At 39.0% G+C, this 16,860-nt stretch overlaps 1 protein-coding gene across 2 annotated transcripts; it reads left to right on the top strand.

Annotated features, from left to right (window-relative positions):
• The first annotated feature begins 3,890 nt into the window (after window positions 1-3,890).
• On the top strand, window positions 3,891-12,662 carry CCNG2 (cyclin G2). 2 transcript variants are annotated; one of them, XM_079153499.1, is made up of 8 exons: window positions 3,891-4,207; window positions 5,215-5,352; window positions 5,989-6,126; window positions 7,230-7,480; window positions 7,796-7,874; window positions 7,967-8,065; window positions 10,338-10,543; window positions 11,440-12,662. In XM_079153499.1, exons 2-8 carry the CDS (start codon window positions 5,215-5,217, stop codon window positions 11,561-11,563), a joined length of 1,035 nt encoding a protein of 344 aa, XP_079009625.1. In that variant the 5' UTR covers window positions 3,891-4,207; the 3' UTR covers window positions 11,564-12,662. The 2 variants fall into 2 exon arrangements, with proteins under 2 accessions (XP_079009625.1, XP_079009626.1); XM_079153500.1 differs by lacking the exon at window positions 3,891-4,207 and adding an exon at window positions 4,990-5,128.
• The last annotated feature ends 4,198 nt before the right edge of the window (window positions 12,663-16,860 follow it).

Here is a 16,860-nt window from a genome sequence, read left to right as displayed (position 1 = left end):
GCATGTTCAGAAAGTCAGAAAGGAGAATATATGAAAAGCCTTGCTGGTTTATTCAGCTGATTACTTGAGGAAAGGGATTGATTGTCTTACTAGATAATAAAATATAAATTGTCTCATTTTTCCAGGTTCAGATTAAAAACTTGAGCTCTTGGTTGAAAAATTGGAATCACTTTCAAAAGGCATCCTAGGTTGGGTAATCGCTTCCCCATTCCTCTCTTTGGCACAGGCATTCCTGTCTCTTTTGTGGATTCTGCTAGCAGGGTTAATCTAAGCAGGAAGTTTGGGGCTACAAACCAGTTTCTATGACGGAAAGCAGACAGGGAGCCAGAAACAGTGAGGAAAGCGGAGAGGGGGCAGGTAGCCTCATGTCTGCTTTACAAATTCTCATTCTAAGTTTCTTTCCTTTTAGGGTTGCTTTCCATCAGATTTCTTTGATGAGGTTAGGGCTGATCCTTTCTTATCTCCTCTTCCAGAAGTTACAGAGTTATGAAAAATCCTAATAGCTTAGATGGGAACAGCAAAAAGCTGTCACACACATTTGTACTTAATTGTTACTTACAAAGTAGACATAATCACACTTTCCCCCGCTCCCCTTCTGTTAGAAGGCTGAGGTTCAGGACAATGCAAATTATTCAAGGTACTATTTCTAGTGAGTAGGAAAGCTGGAACTTAAAAGTCATTCTGATCCAAACACTGACACTTTTGCCCTACTGCAGATATACAATGGTACATTATGGGACTTTGTCTCATTATCTATTTTTATTTACTTATTTTGTATCCCTGAGGCCTAGTATCATGACTAGTACTTACTGTGTATTCATTATATTTCTTTTGCATAAAGTTAGGATTTGCTGTCACTGACCATCATTTATGAAGAGGAAGATGGTATCTAGAAAGTTGTGGGAATTCTGATTCCTTGCACAGTTCAGAGAAGTCCGAATAGAATCATTTAGGGAAGGGTGCAGGAGCCCCTTGGGCATGCCGTGTTTTCTTTTCAAGGCAGATTCTTAAGAGTGAGTAGGTTTGAAGGACACACCTCATAAGTCAAAATTTGCTGAATGCAGGCATTGTTTCTCTGTGGGTGCCCCACTGCTTATTTCCCGTTTCATCCCCACCTTCTAGTTTCAGTCTCAGATGTCATTGAGGACAATGGGCTCTGTGTCAGGCCTTCATGGGGTTACTGGGGGCAAAGGATCACCCAACCCTACTGTATCCCTATCACTCTGCTGTCCAAGACCAACTATCTTGAAATAAATTCCTTCAAAATTCTTCTTGGGGGCACTCTTAATAACTGCTCAGAAAAGGATAAAAAACAGCTGACATGTAAAGTTTGATTAGACTAGAGGAATGTCTTTAATAAGTAGTACTGACAGCCTAACACAGTGTGCCAGGGTAGGGAGGACAAAAAGTCTGGAGAAAGGTTGTCCCAACTTTCCTGCTCATTAGAGATAGTACCTTGAATACTTTTTAAAAAGTAATAAATTTTAAAAGTATATACAAACAAACAAAAATCAGCAGAGAAAACCTACACCATTCTCCTCTCCCTCCAGAATATCACCATTGTTAAATAACAAGAGGTGTTTTGAAGAAAACAAAAATGATGCAACTTTAGGACCAATATTTTTTAACCATGCTTTCCTTTACTTTTAAAGAGAAAAGTGGACTAAAGTGGATAAAGGACTCCCTATTGAACAACTTGATCAGTCTTTCTCTTGTACTGAGCTAACCATACAAAGAGCAGGAAATTCAAAACCATTTACAAACATCTTCTCTTATTCTTAGAAAACTGTTCACATCATTCAAGAGGCTGCCTGGAAAAAGACACACAAAATACCAGTAATGAAATATAATATACATTTTGTATAATTTAATACCATTAAATGGTCTAAACAAAGAATATTTTCTAAATCTCTTCCTTCTAGTCTTATTATTTTTAAAATCTCCTATCACATAATTTTACATTTCCTATTTTACATCACTTAGTTTATATCTTGTGTTCCTTTTCTACATTTGCTCTCTTAAAAAAAAGTCCTCAGTGACCTTCATGTTTTGGTAACAAACTCTCTCTTATCTCTCATGGTACATGTTTTCTTCCAGCTGCTTCTGTCTCTGCACTGTTCCCTGAGCTTCTGTGTTCTCTGTATAGGAGCTATAATCTATAGTCTAATCTTGGCTTGATTCTACAAATTAGTTCATGTCTCTGTTTATGCTTATTAGCAAGGATTTCTGGCCAAATGACTATGTCAAATAAGAACTTAAATAAGGTTTAAAGGATCAGCAAGCATTGAATAAAATTATGTAATAGTGTACTAGTTTTACATCATTTTCTAAAATTCCAACAAGGCCACATCTCTCATAAATAAAAGGATTAGTTCTTTGGGCTCCCTTCGCCCAGTGTTTCAGACAGATGTCTGTGTCTAGTTCCAGTTAATATACAAGGGACCTATTTCTAAAATTCCTTAGCTACTTTGGAAAGAAGAGAGCTGATGTTAAAGCTATATTATCTGCCTTCCCATTTTTCAGAAGTAACAAAATAATTCACAGAAAATATACAGAGAAGCAAAAGGAGAAACTGTTTCTCAGGGGCTGATTATTTAGATTAGAACTCATGAATGTGCTATTTGCGGGTTTTCAAATTTGGCAGGAGAGGAGGATTGAGGAGGCAGAAAGAAACTATAAATGTTCCAGGGTAGTCTCCTACATCTTCTGAACATATTTCGTGTGAAAGTTTCTCCGGCCTAAGGCACCTAGTTGGTTTGCTTTATGCCCCGCCTCGGGAGAGGTGTCCCCCTTAATTACTATACTAATTATAATGGACAATAAATGGTAGTTTATGAACTACTGAGGACCAAGCGGCTCTGGGAGCCTTCATTAAAACAGCAGCACAACCACAACTTCTGGAGGAACGCTATTATAGTGATTAGATGTTTACGTGCCTTCATCATGTGCAGTTTTTATTGAAAAAACCTTCCTTTGAACTTTTTTTTTTTTAAGTACAGAAAAACTTAAAGGTACATGAAGGTAGAAAGAATAAGAATGAAATCTCATATATCCATGGCTGCCCATTTTTTTTGTCCATTTTGTTTCATCTAGCTCAGAGTCCCCCCCCCCCCCCCCGCCCCGCCTACTGGGTCAGAAAAAAAATTAAAGACCAATACGCATTTTATTTGCAAATATTTCAGTAAGGATCCTGAAAATGTTACAGTAACTTGATTGGTGGTTGCAAAATAGAACTAGACAAATTAAGAAACGTAAAACAACCTTCCTCTGGCAGAAGTGGTTGTCACAAAGGCTATCTAGCATGGTTTATCTCCTTGGACAGGTGGAGGCGGCCTGGAGAAAAGACATAGACCCTGAGGCAGATAACTGAATGCCATCAAAGACACCTAACCCAAGCATGCGCATCCACGCCTCAGAGTTGCTAAGGCCTGGAGGAAGATAGAGGTGCAGGATACGACGAGAGCCAATCAGAGGGCGCAAAAACTAATCAGTTAGCCAATCCGGATTAGAAAGTGAATCAGGTCCTCTGCATTCTGCTCACCCCACCCGTATCCAATCAGAGAGCCGGCTACTCTGGGCGGACTTTTCAAAACAGGGAAAACAAAACAAATCGGGGACCTTTAAAAGGTGCAATGCGACCATAAACGATCTCCTTCCGCCTCTCAACCCGCTCACTGCCTTTTCCTCCCGCTCTGGATCAATCGTGGAATAAGCCCGATGTCCGGACTCCACCCTTGGCCTTTGTAACCGGGCGGGCGCTGGCTCGGTAAAGCCTAGGAGAGCTGTGGAGGCCCAGAGAGAGGCTGGACACTGTGGCTTAGAGGCGGGACTCTTTTTCTAAGTCTATGGAGGAAGTGAAGGATTCCTCCGCGGAGAGTCACGTGCCCCGCCCCCTTGGGGGCGTCGAAAACTCAAAACAAAAACAAGAGCTTTGCTGGGGCCTCGCTGAGGCTACGGTGCCGGTGGAGGCACCGGTTGTGTGGGGCCGGCGTTGCGCCCCGAGGAGGGTGGGCGCGCCCGGGGAAAGGATGAAGCCGGGGCTGTAAGGCTGAGGCGGGGGTGGCAGGAAGGAGGCTTGGATGTCGGCCCCGGGGCACCGCTGAGGCAGCGGGTCCCAGACCTCGGAGACTGGTCCTGCGCCCCCACCGCACCCCGTACCCTCCGGAGCGCAACGCCGGGGGGCCGGTGGAGGCGCACCTCCGGCACGGTGAGTGGGCCTCCCGGGATTGCTCTGGGTTTCTTTGTTCCTCGTCGAGATAGCAGTGGGAATGGGGGAGGGTGATTAGAGAATTCCGGTTGCTGCCCACCCCTCACCCCCGGGAACAACCTGGGTCCTGCCCTTCGCTCCAGCCCATCGGGATTTGCGGCAGGGTATGTTGGTGGGGTGGATGAAGGGGGCAGCAAGGCTAAATGCAATTCTCTGCTTCGGGGTCCCCACCTCTTTTTGTCACGGGGGCTTGCTTGGGTGGTGCTTCTAGGATTGACAGCCCCAGAGCTCCGCACAGTTGCGGAACCCAAGCATGAGTGGGTTTACCGGTGATGTTCCAGTATGGGGCAGACTGAACCTCTGTGATCCCGACCCCAGCCCGATGGGCCACGCCCCCTCGTATTGGGGTGTCTGGCATTGGGAGCATTTAAGTAATTGGCCTTGCGGAAGTGGATGGGGAAAGCTTGGGGGCTGGGCTCTAGCAAGGGGGTCTCTGCTGCTGGGATCCTCGGGTGGGGCGGAGCTCCAGAGTCTCCTCCCTCTGGTTCTTTGTTCAGTCGCGAGACTTTTTCTCCCCTCCCTCCTATTGTGCAATACCCCACCTCCAGAACCCACTGCAGTAGCTTCCCCCGCTCTTGGCCGGCCCGGTGGCCCCCGCCCCCCAGCAAAAAGAAGTCCTCTCCGGGCTGCCTCAGGTGGAATAGATAGGCAGACAGTAGGGAAACCGCCGCCCGCAGTTTCCTGTTTATGAACCGCCTCAGCTAGGGCTGGTCGGTTTGGTCCAGCGCTGGCCAGCAGACGTGCCCTCCCCCTGCCACACCTCCTTGGCCTTAGGGGAGGATTCCAGTGGCGTTCTGGCAGGCGGGACTGGTCCCCTCACTGGTTCCTTGCCGGGGCGTGCTGGGGCGCCCCTCGCTGGAGGTATTGTCATCAGTTTTTCTGCCTTACTTCACTGTCCCCGCACCCCCAAGTTACACTTTTAACCTTATGTGGTGTCTTTGCTACAGATGAAGGATTTGGGGGCAGAGTGCTTGGCAGATCGTGAAGGAGTTCAGCTCCTTGGATTGTTGAGTTTCTATCTGGAACAAGAACAGAGATTCCAACCTCGAGAGAAAGGGCTGAGCTTGATCGAGGCTACCCCAGAGGTAAGTTCGCAGAAATGAGGACCTGCTCAAGCAGATGATAAGGATTAGAGAAGGTGAACCGCCCCCCCCACACACTTCCTGTTGAATGAAGACTAAGGCCGGCAAAAGACCAAAATTGGTCATTCTGAGGACTACTAAGAAAAACCTTAGTACCGTACAGTATCATGTTTTTTTGTTTCTTAGCAAGAAGGGAAGTAATACCAAGTATAGAGAAGTGTTGTTCAAATGTTGGATCCCCGGCCTGCAATTTCTGAGTGGGAGACTTCTAGAAATTTGAGCAGTTCATTTCCTACCCTCTGCCAATGAAATATCGTAGAATCTTAACTGATGTTTGAAAAATAAAAATAAGCAAGGAAACAGCTACCTCTTTTCCAAGGAAATTGAATTATATTGTGTTTGCCATTGCCTTCTGGAGTGTAGGAACAGTTCAGGTTATATTGAATTGCTGAAGCTCTTCTCTGATGTATATTTTTAAAGGTAGTGTTTTACATCTTACATTTGATGAGGCTTTATTAACCACTTTTTCTCTCTGTGTTATTGAAAATTAAAAGGAAAAGGTACCTTATTCTTTGAATCTGTGCATTATTCATGTAATTTTAAGAATATAATTAAGTTTGGCTCTTTTTTTTTTTGTAGAATGATAATACTTTGTGTTCAAGATTGAGAAATGCCAAAGTAGAAGATTTAAGGAGTTTAACTAACTTTTTTGGATCTTGCACTGAAACATTTGTTCTAGCTGTCAATATTTTGGACAGATTTTTGGCTCTTATGAAGGTATTTAATCAATTTCTGTGATTACATTTATCAATATGTTTTCCTTTTTCTATGTCCAGTATCTAGCACAACCTAGCACACAAGGGTTCAATAAATGTTTATCAAGTGAATGTAACAAAGTCTATTATACATATGTATTTATAGTAAGAATTGTGATTGTTAGTGCCAGATCAAGAGACTGTAAGTGTATTATATCTTATGTTAGGTTTTGCTGTATCTCTTAAATACTTTCTCTTGGAAAAATGTGACTAAAAGACTACTGTTTTTTCAGTACTCAATATGAATACATATACAGTTCTCAGAAGCTTTTCATATTTTCATTTTCATCACATTTCTATTAGAGCCTAGATGTTTTTAATACTGAAACACAACAAATGAAGTATAACAATATATCAAAAATAATCCACACCCTTCCCTGTCTTTCCAAAGCAAGCTATGGTCTTATTAACAATCACTAGCAACTGTTAGAAAAATGTGGTTTAATTCTCCTACCAGTAGGATTGCTCTCAGCTGCTAGGTCACTTTTCAGGGCACAGGAAAGAAAAGGACAGCCATCTGTCCATGGCATCTTTTATACATATCCCACATGCTGCACAAACTGATGTAATATTTCTCTTGGGCGAAATTATGTAGAATAGTTCCTAAAGATTTTTGCATAAAAACTTGTAGAAAGTATTGTTTTTATATTCAAAGAAGTAATTTTTTTTTAATGTTGAAAAGCTTAATTTTTTGAGTGAAATTATATTTCAGATTTACAAAAACTGGATTTTGTTTTTACTGGTACTAAGGATGGAACCCAGGGCACTCTGCCACTGAGCTACATCCCCAGCCCTTTGTTATTTTATTTTGAGCCGGGGTCTCACTAAGTTGCTGAGGCTGGCATTGAACTTGCCATCCTCCTGCCTTAGCCTCCTAAGTTGCTGGAATTTCAGTCATGTGCCACCATGCAGGCCTCAAAAAGGAATGTTAAGGTCTAAAATATAAAAATGAGTATAATTGTGGGTAAGGACAAGTATATTTAAGAGAAGCAGCTTGATTGTGTTCTATTTTTTAAGTGTCACTTTATAGTTGTTAAAAGAATTCCTTTGTTCTTTGTTTTCCAGGTGAAACCTAAACATTTATCTTGCATTGGAGTCTGTTGTTTTTTGCTGGCTGCTAGAATAGTTGAAGAAGAATGCAATATTCCGTCCATTCATGATGTAATCCGGATTAGTCAGTGTAAATGTACTGCTTCTGACATAAAACGGATGGAAAAAATAATTTCAGAAAAATTGCACTATGAATTGGAAGCTACTACTGCCTTAAACTTTTTGCACTTATATCATACTATTGTATTTTGTCATACATCAGAAAGGTCAGTGGGATTAAAAAAGTTTTGTACTTTGAGCATTGCCGTAACAGTAAAGAATTAGAATGCCATTTTTCAACTTGTACTCTTTTTGGCTTTTGGTCCTGGGGATGTGGCTCAGTAGTTAAGTGCCACTGAGTTTGGGGGTCTTTCTAAGTTGCTTAGGGCCTTACTAAGTTGCTGAGGCTGGCCTTGAATTTGGGATGCTCCTGCTTCAACCTCCCAAGTCTTTGGGATTATAGGCCACCACCATACCCAGATGTGCACTTTTAATAGCAAGTCCTTTAAATCATTTAAAACTTTTACCTTTGCATTTTATAGGAAAGAAATACTGAGCCTTGACAAACTAGAAGCTCAGCTGAAAGCTTGCCACTGCCGACTTGTCTTTTCCAAAGCAAAAGTAAGTATTTCCTACATGTCTTATAGTTTCAATTTTGAATTTTTAAAAATACATTTATTTTTTTTCTTTTCTCTCTTTTTTTCTTTTGGTAGCCATCTATATTAGCTTTGTGCCTTCTCAATTTGGAAGTAGAAACTTTGAAATCTGTTGAATTACTGGAAATTCTCCTGCTTGTTAAAAAACATTCCAAGGTAAATACCTTCAGTCCAAGTTTTTTTCCTGCTCTCTGCCCCTGCCCCAAGGCTCCCCCCCACCCCGCCCCCGTGGTACCTTAAACATTACGGAATATATTATGGGGTTCTTAACTTTTTTTTTTTCCCGCAGTGCTGGGGATTACAAGGCAAGCGCTCTACCAACTGAGCTATATCCCCAGCCCCACATTTTTTTTTTTTTTTCTTGTATCTCAAGTGTAAATACAGCTTTGAGTATTAAGCTAGATGGGAATTTGATCAGTTAGTCCAGCACTGTCTGCATGCAGGTGTCCTTTCTGTAGTATTCATGCCAGAGGGTAATATAACTATGTATTGCCACATGTACATTGTTTTAAAATGCAAACAAGGAAGTAGACTTAATAATGTGCATTAATGGAATAGGATGGCATCCCTTCACATCTGTAGGGCTGAATCATTTCATTTGTAGCATTACCAAAATAATAGCATTATTTCTCTTTTTAAGCCTTTTAAGGCAGACCGTTCCAGTGTTCTTTGCAGTCACAAGGTGTAAGGCAAAAATAAGCACAGTTTGTGTTCATAAACAGAGAATCTAGTTGAAAAAATATATCATGAGGTGGTATTTTCTGTTATTTATTATTATGCTTCACTGCAGAGAATAATGAATTAGGAAGTGTTTGGGGGCCGTTAGCCAAGATATGTGACAGACCAAGAAAGGAGCCTGGTTGGTGCTAAACAGTTCTTGAAGCATGAAGGTTTACACAGTAAAGCTTATATTTAAGAAATTAGTAGACTGCTAGAAGATAGGTTTGGGAAGTCATTTTAAGGTAGGCTTGCAGGTAGACTGTCTGGGTGATAGCCACATGCAGGAATAAGAAAAATCAACACAAGCAGTAGTTTTCAGAACCAAGCAAGGAAATGAAGCAAAGAATTGTGAATGACCAAGATTTGGACTTAGTGATGAAGAGAATAATGGCTTGGAGGAAGTTGATTTGTGATGAATGAAGTATGATTTTAGATGCTTGTATACCCAGGCATGCATGTGTTTTGGCAGCCTGGAATAAAAACTCTTAAGATAAATTGTGGTTAGAGATTGAGTTTGGGAATTTTCCATGAAGAAGTGATACTTGAAACTTAAAGAAACTTAGGGAGTCCTTGGGGTCAGTTGAAGCTCTGGGGTTTTCAGCATTGGCCTTTTCCTCCCTTAGGACCCAAGATAGGGAGAGGTGTATCCAGACAAGTAAGAGCATGGTCAAGTTGGAAAGAAGTTTTTAAGACAGAGGTGGCCAAGAGTACTGAATTTTGATGAGAGGTCTAGTATAATGAAAATTGAAGGAAGTCATTGGATGCCTCAGAGGTGATGTTAATAGAGTACTGAGAAAGGATTGGTTGAAGCTAGATTACAGGAGACTAAATATGTGACTGGATCTAGTGGAAATGGAGGCCAAGATGATACAAAAATCTTCTGCAGATGTTGTGGCTCAGCTGTAGAGCACTTGCCTGGCATGTGTGAGGCCCTGGGTTCAATTCTCAGTACCATGTATAAATAAATAAATAAAATGAAGGTAAAAAAAAGTCTTCTGCTTGTGGTGGAAGTGCATTCAGTGTGAAACATTTTTTTTGGTAACTTTGAGGTTTCTTAATCAAAATTTTATAGTTTTCATCTGAACTTATTGATTGTAATATATGGAAGCATCATCAGTGAAAATTGATTCCATGAAATAAACTGGGCACTCCCCAGGGGTGGAGGAACCATTTTTTTTGAAAACCTCTTCTTTCATATTGATAACTTCTCCTTTAGTTTGTATCTGATATCACAATGTAAATGTATATTAGTAATCTATATGGTGTCTTGTTATAGAAATAATTTTGATTTCTATAACAAATTGTTTCTGTAAGAAAAGGAATATTAAATTTCTTTGCATTGGAACTCATACTTGGGAAAAAGAAGAGTATAATGTATTTGATAAGTGATTTATCTTCAGACCTAGTATTAAGTATATGTGTTATTGTAGGCAAACCTTTCTATGTATTGAATGCTATGTAAATTATACTTACAGTGCTTTTCTTCTAAAACTGGTTCCCAAATTTGGGTTGCACTTAAAATCATCTGGAGAACTTAAAAATATCTTGACACCCAGGTTATGCTCTGTATCAACTAAATTATAACATTTGGCGATGGAACCAGCCATTAGTATTTTGTTTACAGATCACCTGGTGATTCCAGGTACAGTGTTTGGGAACCAGTGCTATATTCCTTTTCATTAAAATACTTCCCCCCCCCCCCCCCCAGATTAACGACACTGAATTCTTCTACTGGAAGGAGTTAGTATCTAAATGTTTAGCTGAGTATTCGTCTCCTGAATGTTGCAAACCAGATCTGAAGAAGTTGGTTTGGATTGTTTCAAGGCGCACAGCTCAGAACCTCCACAATAGCTACTATAGTGTTCCTGAGTTGCCAACAATTCCAGAGGGGGGTTGTTTTGATGAAAGTGAAAGGTAAGCTGGTATCTTATCTAATTAGACTTCCACAGACTGTGCGTGATTTTTATACTTAAAAAAGAGCTGCAGATTACTACAAAATAAGGCATTAGAGAAAGCTCCTACTCTAAAGGCATTATTTCTTCAGAGGAGAAAATGAACTAGCAGTTTCATTAAAATGGTAATATTTTATAAGCCCCCTTTAAAATAAAAAACTGTTTTTTTGTCTGTCTCCTGCTCTTTGAAATATGGATCAGTTAAACAATCAAAGAAACAGTATTCTAGACCTTTTTAATGTTAGCATGAATTTCTAATATGGTGCTATGAGGAAGAGACTGCAGGGAAGGTGATTGGAAAATAAAGGGAACTGTCATCACTACTGGGGCTAAGTTCTATGGATGTTCTTGCAGTTTTGTCAAATGTCATTTTCTTGTTTAGAATTTGTTTTTGTAAAGTGAATACTTTTTGATTGTTTTATGCTATGGAGATAAAAGACTAGAATTTTCATTTTTATAGTTGGTTTCTTTGATATTTGATATAAAAAGGACATTTAAGTAGACTACAGGACAGGAGATATGTTGTCTTTAGTTTGCATTTCTTGGATTTAAAATACTTAGAATTCTTTAATTGCTGCAAGAGTTGTTACTTGGTATAAGAATAATAGATTGGCAAGTAGAAATTTGTGTAAGCTTCTTCAAGAAAAATTATTTTCTAATGAGATTACAATAGATTCCACCTTAGGAAGTCCTTAAAAGTTAAATTCAGCTCTGTATTATAAAGAATAACTTGTATACAAAAATCCTAAGACTAGAGATATTCACGTAGATTATAGCAGGTTCCGTTTTCTTTTTTTCTGTAAAGTATCTGTGTATTTTAAGTAATGACCCTCTCTGCTTGTCTCCTTTTCTCTTTAGTGAGGACTCTTGTGAAGATATGAGTTGTGGAGAAGAGAGTCTCAGCAGTTCTCCACCCAGTGACCAAGAGTGCACCTTCTTTTTCGATTTCAAAGTGGCACAGACACTGTGTTTTCCATCTTAACTCTAATTATTCTGTGTCAAAATTTAAAGTATGTCTACCGGTTTTAAAGCAATAAGTGGGGGAGTAGGTAGTTTTCTGGTCTAGCCCCCATCTAGGCAGGAATTACATGAACTGGAATACCTACCTTCTGTTTATTATTCAGATCAGATCTGGCCTATTTTCATATTTAATCCTAAGCCATCAAATGGGTTAGTGCCTCTTAAATAATTAACAATACTTTAGACATTGGCACTTTATTTTTGTTGTTGATCTTTAGCTACTTGGGGCAGGAGGGAAGGTGCTGATACCTTTGTTACTTTTCAAGAAGATTTTTAAAGTTGAATAGTGTAGCTTATCTTAAGCTTTTTAATAAAGCCTTCAGGTGTCTTTATTTAACAGATTGGGAGTGTGCAAGTGCTTCCTTAGCAGGGACAATGGTTAGTCCTTTAATGGTTTCTTAGATTTTCTTCTCTCCCCATTTTCAAAACAGACTATACAGTACTCTTAAATGTCAGACACATAATTCTGTTGTTTTTAAAATGATCATTGTACTATTTGATGCAGATCCTATAAACTTAGGAATTTTCTGTGAATTTTAGTATTTGATGTCTTTAATTGAGGTTTCTGCTAAAGCAGAAATAATTGTTAGGCTAGGGTTGTTAGATAGTTGCATTCTTAATGCCTAAGTATTGTCAGACTATAGTATTATTTTAATGTTATTAAAAAAATCCATGATCTGCTAGTTTTGCATGTACCTGTATGAAAGCAATACAGGAAGTTAAACAGAACTAGGTAACTATGGAATTGATAAATGTTGATTTAGTAGCACATTTTATTTTCTTATATTAAAGTCTGCATGATCACATTTTATTTCCTTTGTAATTCACATTTCAAAAATAATGTGTTAGTATATGGGTGCCAAGATTTTAATATGAAGTGAAAAGAACTCCAGTGTTTGTAGTATTATAGTTTTAAGCAAATCTTTGGTGATCTAGCCATAAGGATGGGGATATATAAACTCTGTACACGTAAGATTTTGTACAGAGAATTTTTAACTTTATAAACTGTATATGAAAATGTAAATCTTTCATATTGTATATAAAATACTGTATTTTTTTACCTTGTGTGTGTGATAGTCTAGTCATTGCATGTAAATATAATTTATTGTGTATTCAGTGTTATAATCAGACATTGATGACTTACTTTTTTACTGGTAAGTCAACATCCACTGGATGTTTTCTGAAGTGAATCTTTGAAGTGATAATAGATTACAATTCAAAATAAAAATATTAATGAATTCTCGTTTGCATTCACATCTTAATTTTTAATCTTTTGGTAAAAATGCTTGCCAAGTTTCAATAAGAAAGCTCAAAATGCCTTCACCATCAACCTTCTAACTGGCTACCAAAAGTCTTTTGGGTAATAGTTCTTTCAACAGTTTTACTCTGCCTTGAAAGTACCAAAAGTGAATCTGTCACTTGAGGACTGACTTTTCTCTGGGGTGGATTCATATTAAGTAAGCTCTCAGAGACTGGGAATTAACCTGAATGCCTATTAAATTATGGTGAAAGGCAACAAGTATCAAGTAGACCAGAATGCCCAGGTTGGCAGATCAGTACAATCTATGACAAATCAAATTCTAATCAGAATGTTGCTTGGTGAATAAGCATGGATGGATCCCTGCTGGCTTCTGGCTATTTGGATCTTTAGTCTCAGGTTGTTTTGCAAGTGGTGGTCTTCTCATTTGATTTCATAGACTTTGTTCTCTGTGTTGGTTGAAAAATAAGGTACACTGAATATGGTTTTCATGTAATACCTTTTCTTCCTTGGAGATAAGGGTATATTTTCCTACCCTTCAGGTGGAGAATCTGCTTGAGGATGATTCTCTTCGGTAATTTTGGCAAATAATGAACAAAATATTCTGCTTTCAGATTTTGGTTTGTTGAGATATAGAAGTTATTTGTGACTTTCCAAATCTTATGACCCTCTTGAGTTCCTCCAGGGTTGTATTGCTTCTTGCTAGATGCTTCTTCTGAGTGAGTTGTTCATGATTTCATTTGTACCCTTTTCTGATTTTAAGTATATTTAGTCTAAACTCAATTGAGCTCCCAAACCTTTTTTTTTTTTTTTTAAACAACTGGCCATTCTACTTGGAAGTTTCTGATCACTCCTAAACCTGCTCTTCCTGTATGTCTGTCTCAGCAAATAAGAATTCTATCCATGCAAGTCAGAGAGATGCTCATCTCTACCTGTTTACTAAAGGGTCACCAGCCTCTATCATTTATGTGATATTCTTAATGCCATTTCTCTTTACTTGGTTTCTTTTTCTGTCCCTGGTTCAGACCTGTACTCTTAACGAGTTATTGCAATGTATTAGGCTTTTTGCTGATCTCTTCCTTGCTACCTGTACCTGCTTTTAAAATATGTAAAATAGACTTGAAAATTGTTTAATAGGTCCCAATCATAAAATCTATATGATGATATATGTCTCTTCCTAATGTGCACCTGTTTCTGATTTGTTTTTTCATACATAATTTTGTGTTAAGAAGGAAACTAACAGCTATGTGGAAGATGGACTGGAGCAGGTGTGTGTGCTTTGCCATTCTGTTGTGCGTGGTGAAGTATTATGTCAGGGCCCTGGGTCTCTACCCATCTGACCCTGCTTCTACCCTTCCCTGTAAGAAGTTGAGATTAGATAAATAATGTGTTTTAATTACCTGTCACACTCTGTTGATACTCAGGTTAATTACAAAGGCATTGGTTGTGCACTTCTCATAGCAATTTTAACCATTTTCTTGATCTAGGATTTGCTATTGTCTTCAATTTGAGCATTTTAATGCTACGTTCCAATATGGTATTTCTCTGCTTACCTCGCATCTCTCCTACCACACATGCAAATTATTACTTTATTTAGGCAATTCACTTAGATTTTTATTTGTATTAAGACAATATACTTTGCATTTGTTATTTTTGAACTCAGTTTTCCTAATTAATACCAGAAATGATAAAAAAATCTATTCATTTGTGTTTAGCCAGATTGTATCACAGGTAGTTTCCCAAGATGGCAGCCAGCCAGTCTTCAATACAAGCTGCTCTTTCTATCAAATTAGTAGATTCTATTTCCCTTGAAGTTTGGCCTTTTGATTGGCTTTGCCTACTAAAGTGCAGTGGAAAACTTTCAGTGTATGTGTATACCTAGGCTGTAAGAGGACTGGCAGCTACCCTTTTATCCTTCTTGGAAGCAAGCTACCATGTTGCAAAAGAGCTCTGGCCGAGTTAATGAAAGATAGGAAGACATGTGGAGAGAGGCTCTTGAGGATGAGAGACCATCTTGGGTGGTCTGAGCTCCCAGGTGAATACCACTGTATCCTCCCTGTGGTGTACATGGTAGCGGAACCACCCAGCTGATCCCAGTCAGCCTACTGACAAGTCATTGTCACAAGGTTTTGGGGTGATTTGTTGTTACACAGGAGTAGTTTGTTATTTATGGTCAAATGGTGATTATTTCTAGTGAGATTACAGGTATTTTTAAAATTATGCTTATCTGTAGTTTTCTTTTTCTTACAATGGATTTAAATTAGTGGTGTATTAAAAGAATAAAGAATGCACTTTAAAAAAACAAACACATGATATCTTTCCTTTTGTGAAAATCCTGAATGGCATCTTGCTATTCCTTAGCATCAAATTCAAACTCCTTCCTATGAGAAGACCCTCCATAGTTGGCTCTGTTCCCTCAGCCTCACTTTATTTTAGCTCCTTCCACTCACAGCCATGATTTCATTCACTTCAGTGAGTTCATGCACACTTCTCTGGCTGGAACACCCTGCCACCCTCATCTAGTGGATTCCTACTGAATTACCTTAGGTAGTCCTTGCTTTCACTCATTCATTCACTTGAGAATTCATTTGCTGGATATCTGAATGTTTCTTATGGGCCAGGCACCACATTAAATGCTTGCTATATGGCACCAAGCACAATGCACAATATTGCTGCCCTCTGGGAATTCAGAGTCTAGTGGTGGGAACAATGATTCACAGCAATTAATATAATTTTTAAAGGGTGTGATATTAAGAGACCTTTCTGTAACTCCTTGACTTTCCCTGTGAGTGTTACTATTTCCATGAAATTCTATGTTTTTTTATTATCCTAGCAGTTAATACCTTGCTTGTCTGTCTATGAATGTGGGGCTATTTGTCTCCCTTGTCCTTTGTGAATTCCCAACACCCAGCAGGATTTCTGGCCCACACTCCTGCTGTTTTATTTAGGTAACAAGCAGCTTAACTGTGTCCCAGGCACCTTACATGAATTATTTAGTCAAATAGCATTGTGGTAAGGACAAGTTCTGCTATTAGTCTCATTTTACTTATGAAAAAAATAAGGATCAGAGAGAGAAGTCCCTTCACACAGATCTAGTAAGTGGCAGGGTCATAATTCAATCCAAGTTTGTCTGCCAAACATGATGCTCTTAACCACAATGTTTACCCAAAAGTTATAGTACTCAAATAGTTATTGAATGAATAATGAAATTTGTATGAAGAAAATCCTATTCAAAAAACCAGTAAAGTAAATCACATTATTCTCCCATTTTTAAGCATTCTCACCCATATTAAGGAAAAGTGGCTAAGATTTAGAGTGAAAATGTATTTTACTTACTCAGGAGTCAGATTAAAACACTAATATAAAAATTCAAGGCATGCACATGGGATGGAACCCAAGGTTTTGTGCATGCCTAAACACATGCTCTACCACTAAGCTGCACCCCAGCCCAAAGGCTGGGAATTTTAATTTGCCCTGGAAATGTCTTTGTACTCAGGCCTGTGGGCCTTTCTGAACCCTTGAACATCTAGTTCTTTTTATACTTAGGTTATAGTTTATTATTCTTCTGGGTTCCAAGACTCAAAGTCAGTGTTAACGGGGGTGGAACTTTGTAATAATAGAGGACTGTTTTGTTAAAAGTTTGCTTGCCCTTTGTTTTACTATTATCCAACATAGCAATCACCTTGCACTTACTCATTTAGGCTCTGGGATATTTCCAATAATTATTTCACATGTCTGTGGTTATCCTCTTGCCTAAATTGTAAGCTTCTGAAAAGAGACCACATATTCTGCTTCCTTGATATCCTTCAAGGTGCCTAGCATAATTCTGGGCAAAAACGTGTGTCAATGCTTTCCTATGCATTGATAATAATGCTTGACCATGTCTTTTCCATTCTTTGTTTGGTGAAGGTAAACTTCTATGTGCCTAAGGACAAAAGCACCCTCTCCAAAGCCAGGATTTCAAATCATTAACAGGGAATGTGGGAGGCCCTGGCCCACTG

The sequence above is a fragment of the Sciurus vulgaris genome (assembly GCF_902686455.1).
Source record: "Sciurus vulgaris genome assembly, chromosome: 9".
NCBI lineage: Eukaryota > Metazoa > Chordata > Mammalia > Rodentia > Sciuridae > Sciurus > Sciurus vulgaris.
Note: the sequence above shows the minus strand (reverse complement) of the source record. Positions and strands in the feature narration are given on the sequence as shown.

Bases quoted from the DNA above. Each gene is read 5' to 3' on its own strand.
- CCNG2 (XM_079153499.1), top strand. From the start codon at position 5,215: ATGAAGGATTTGGGGGCAGAGTGCTTGGCAGATCGTGAAGGAGTTCAG. The intron at 7,875-7,966 runs GTAAGTATTTCC...TTCTTTTGGTAG, and splicing joins TTGTCTTTTCCAAAGCAAAA to CCATCTATATTAGCTTTGTG. The intron at 8,066-10,337 runs GTAAATACCTTC...CCCCCCCCCCAG, and splicing joins TTGTTAAAAAACATTCCAAG to ATTAACGACACTGAATTCTT.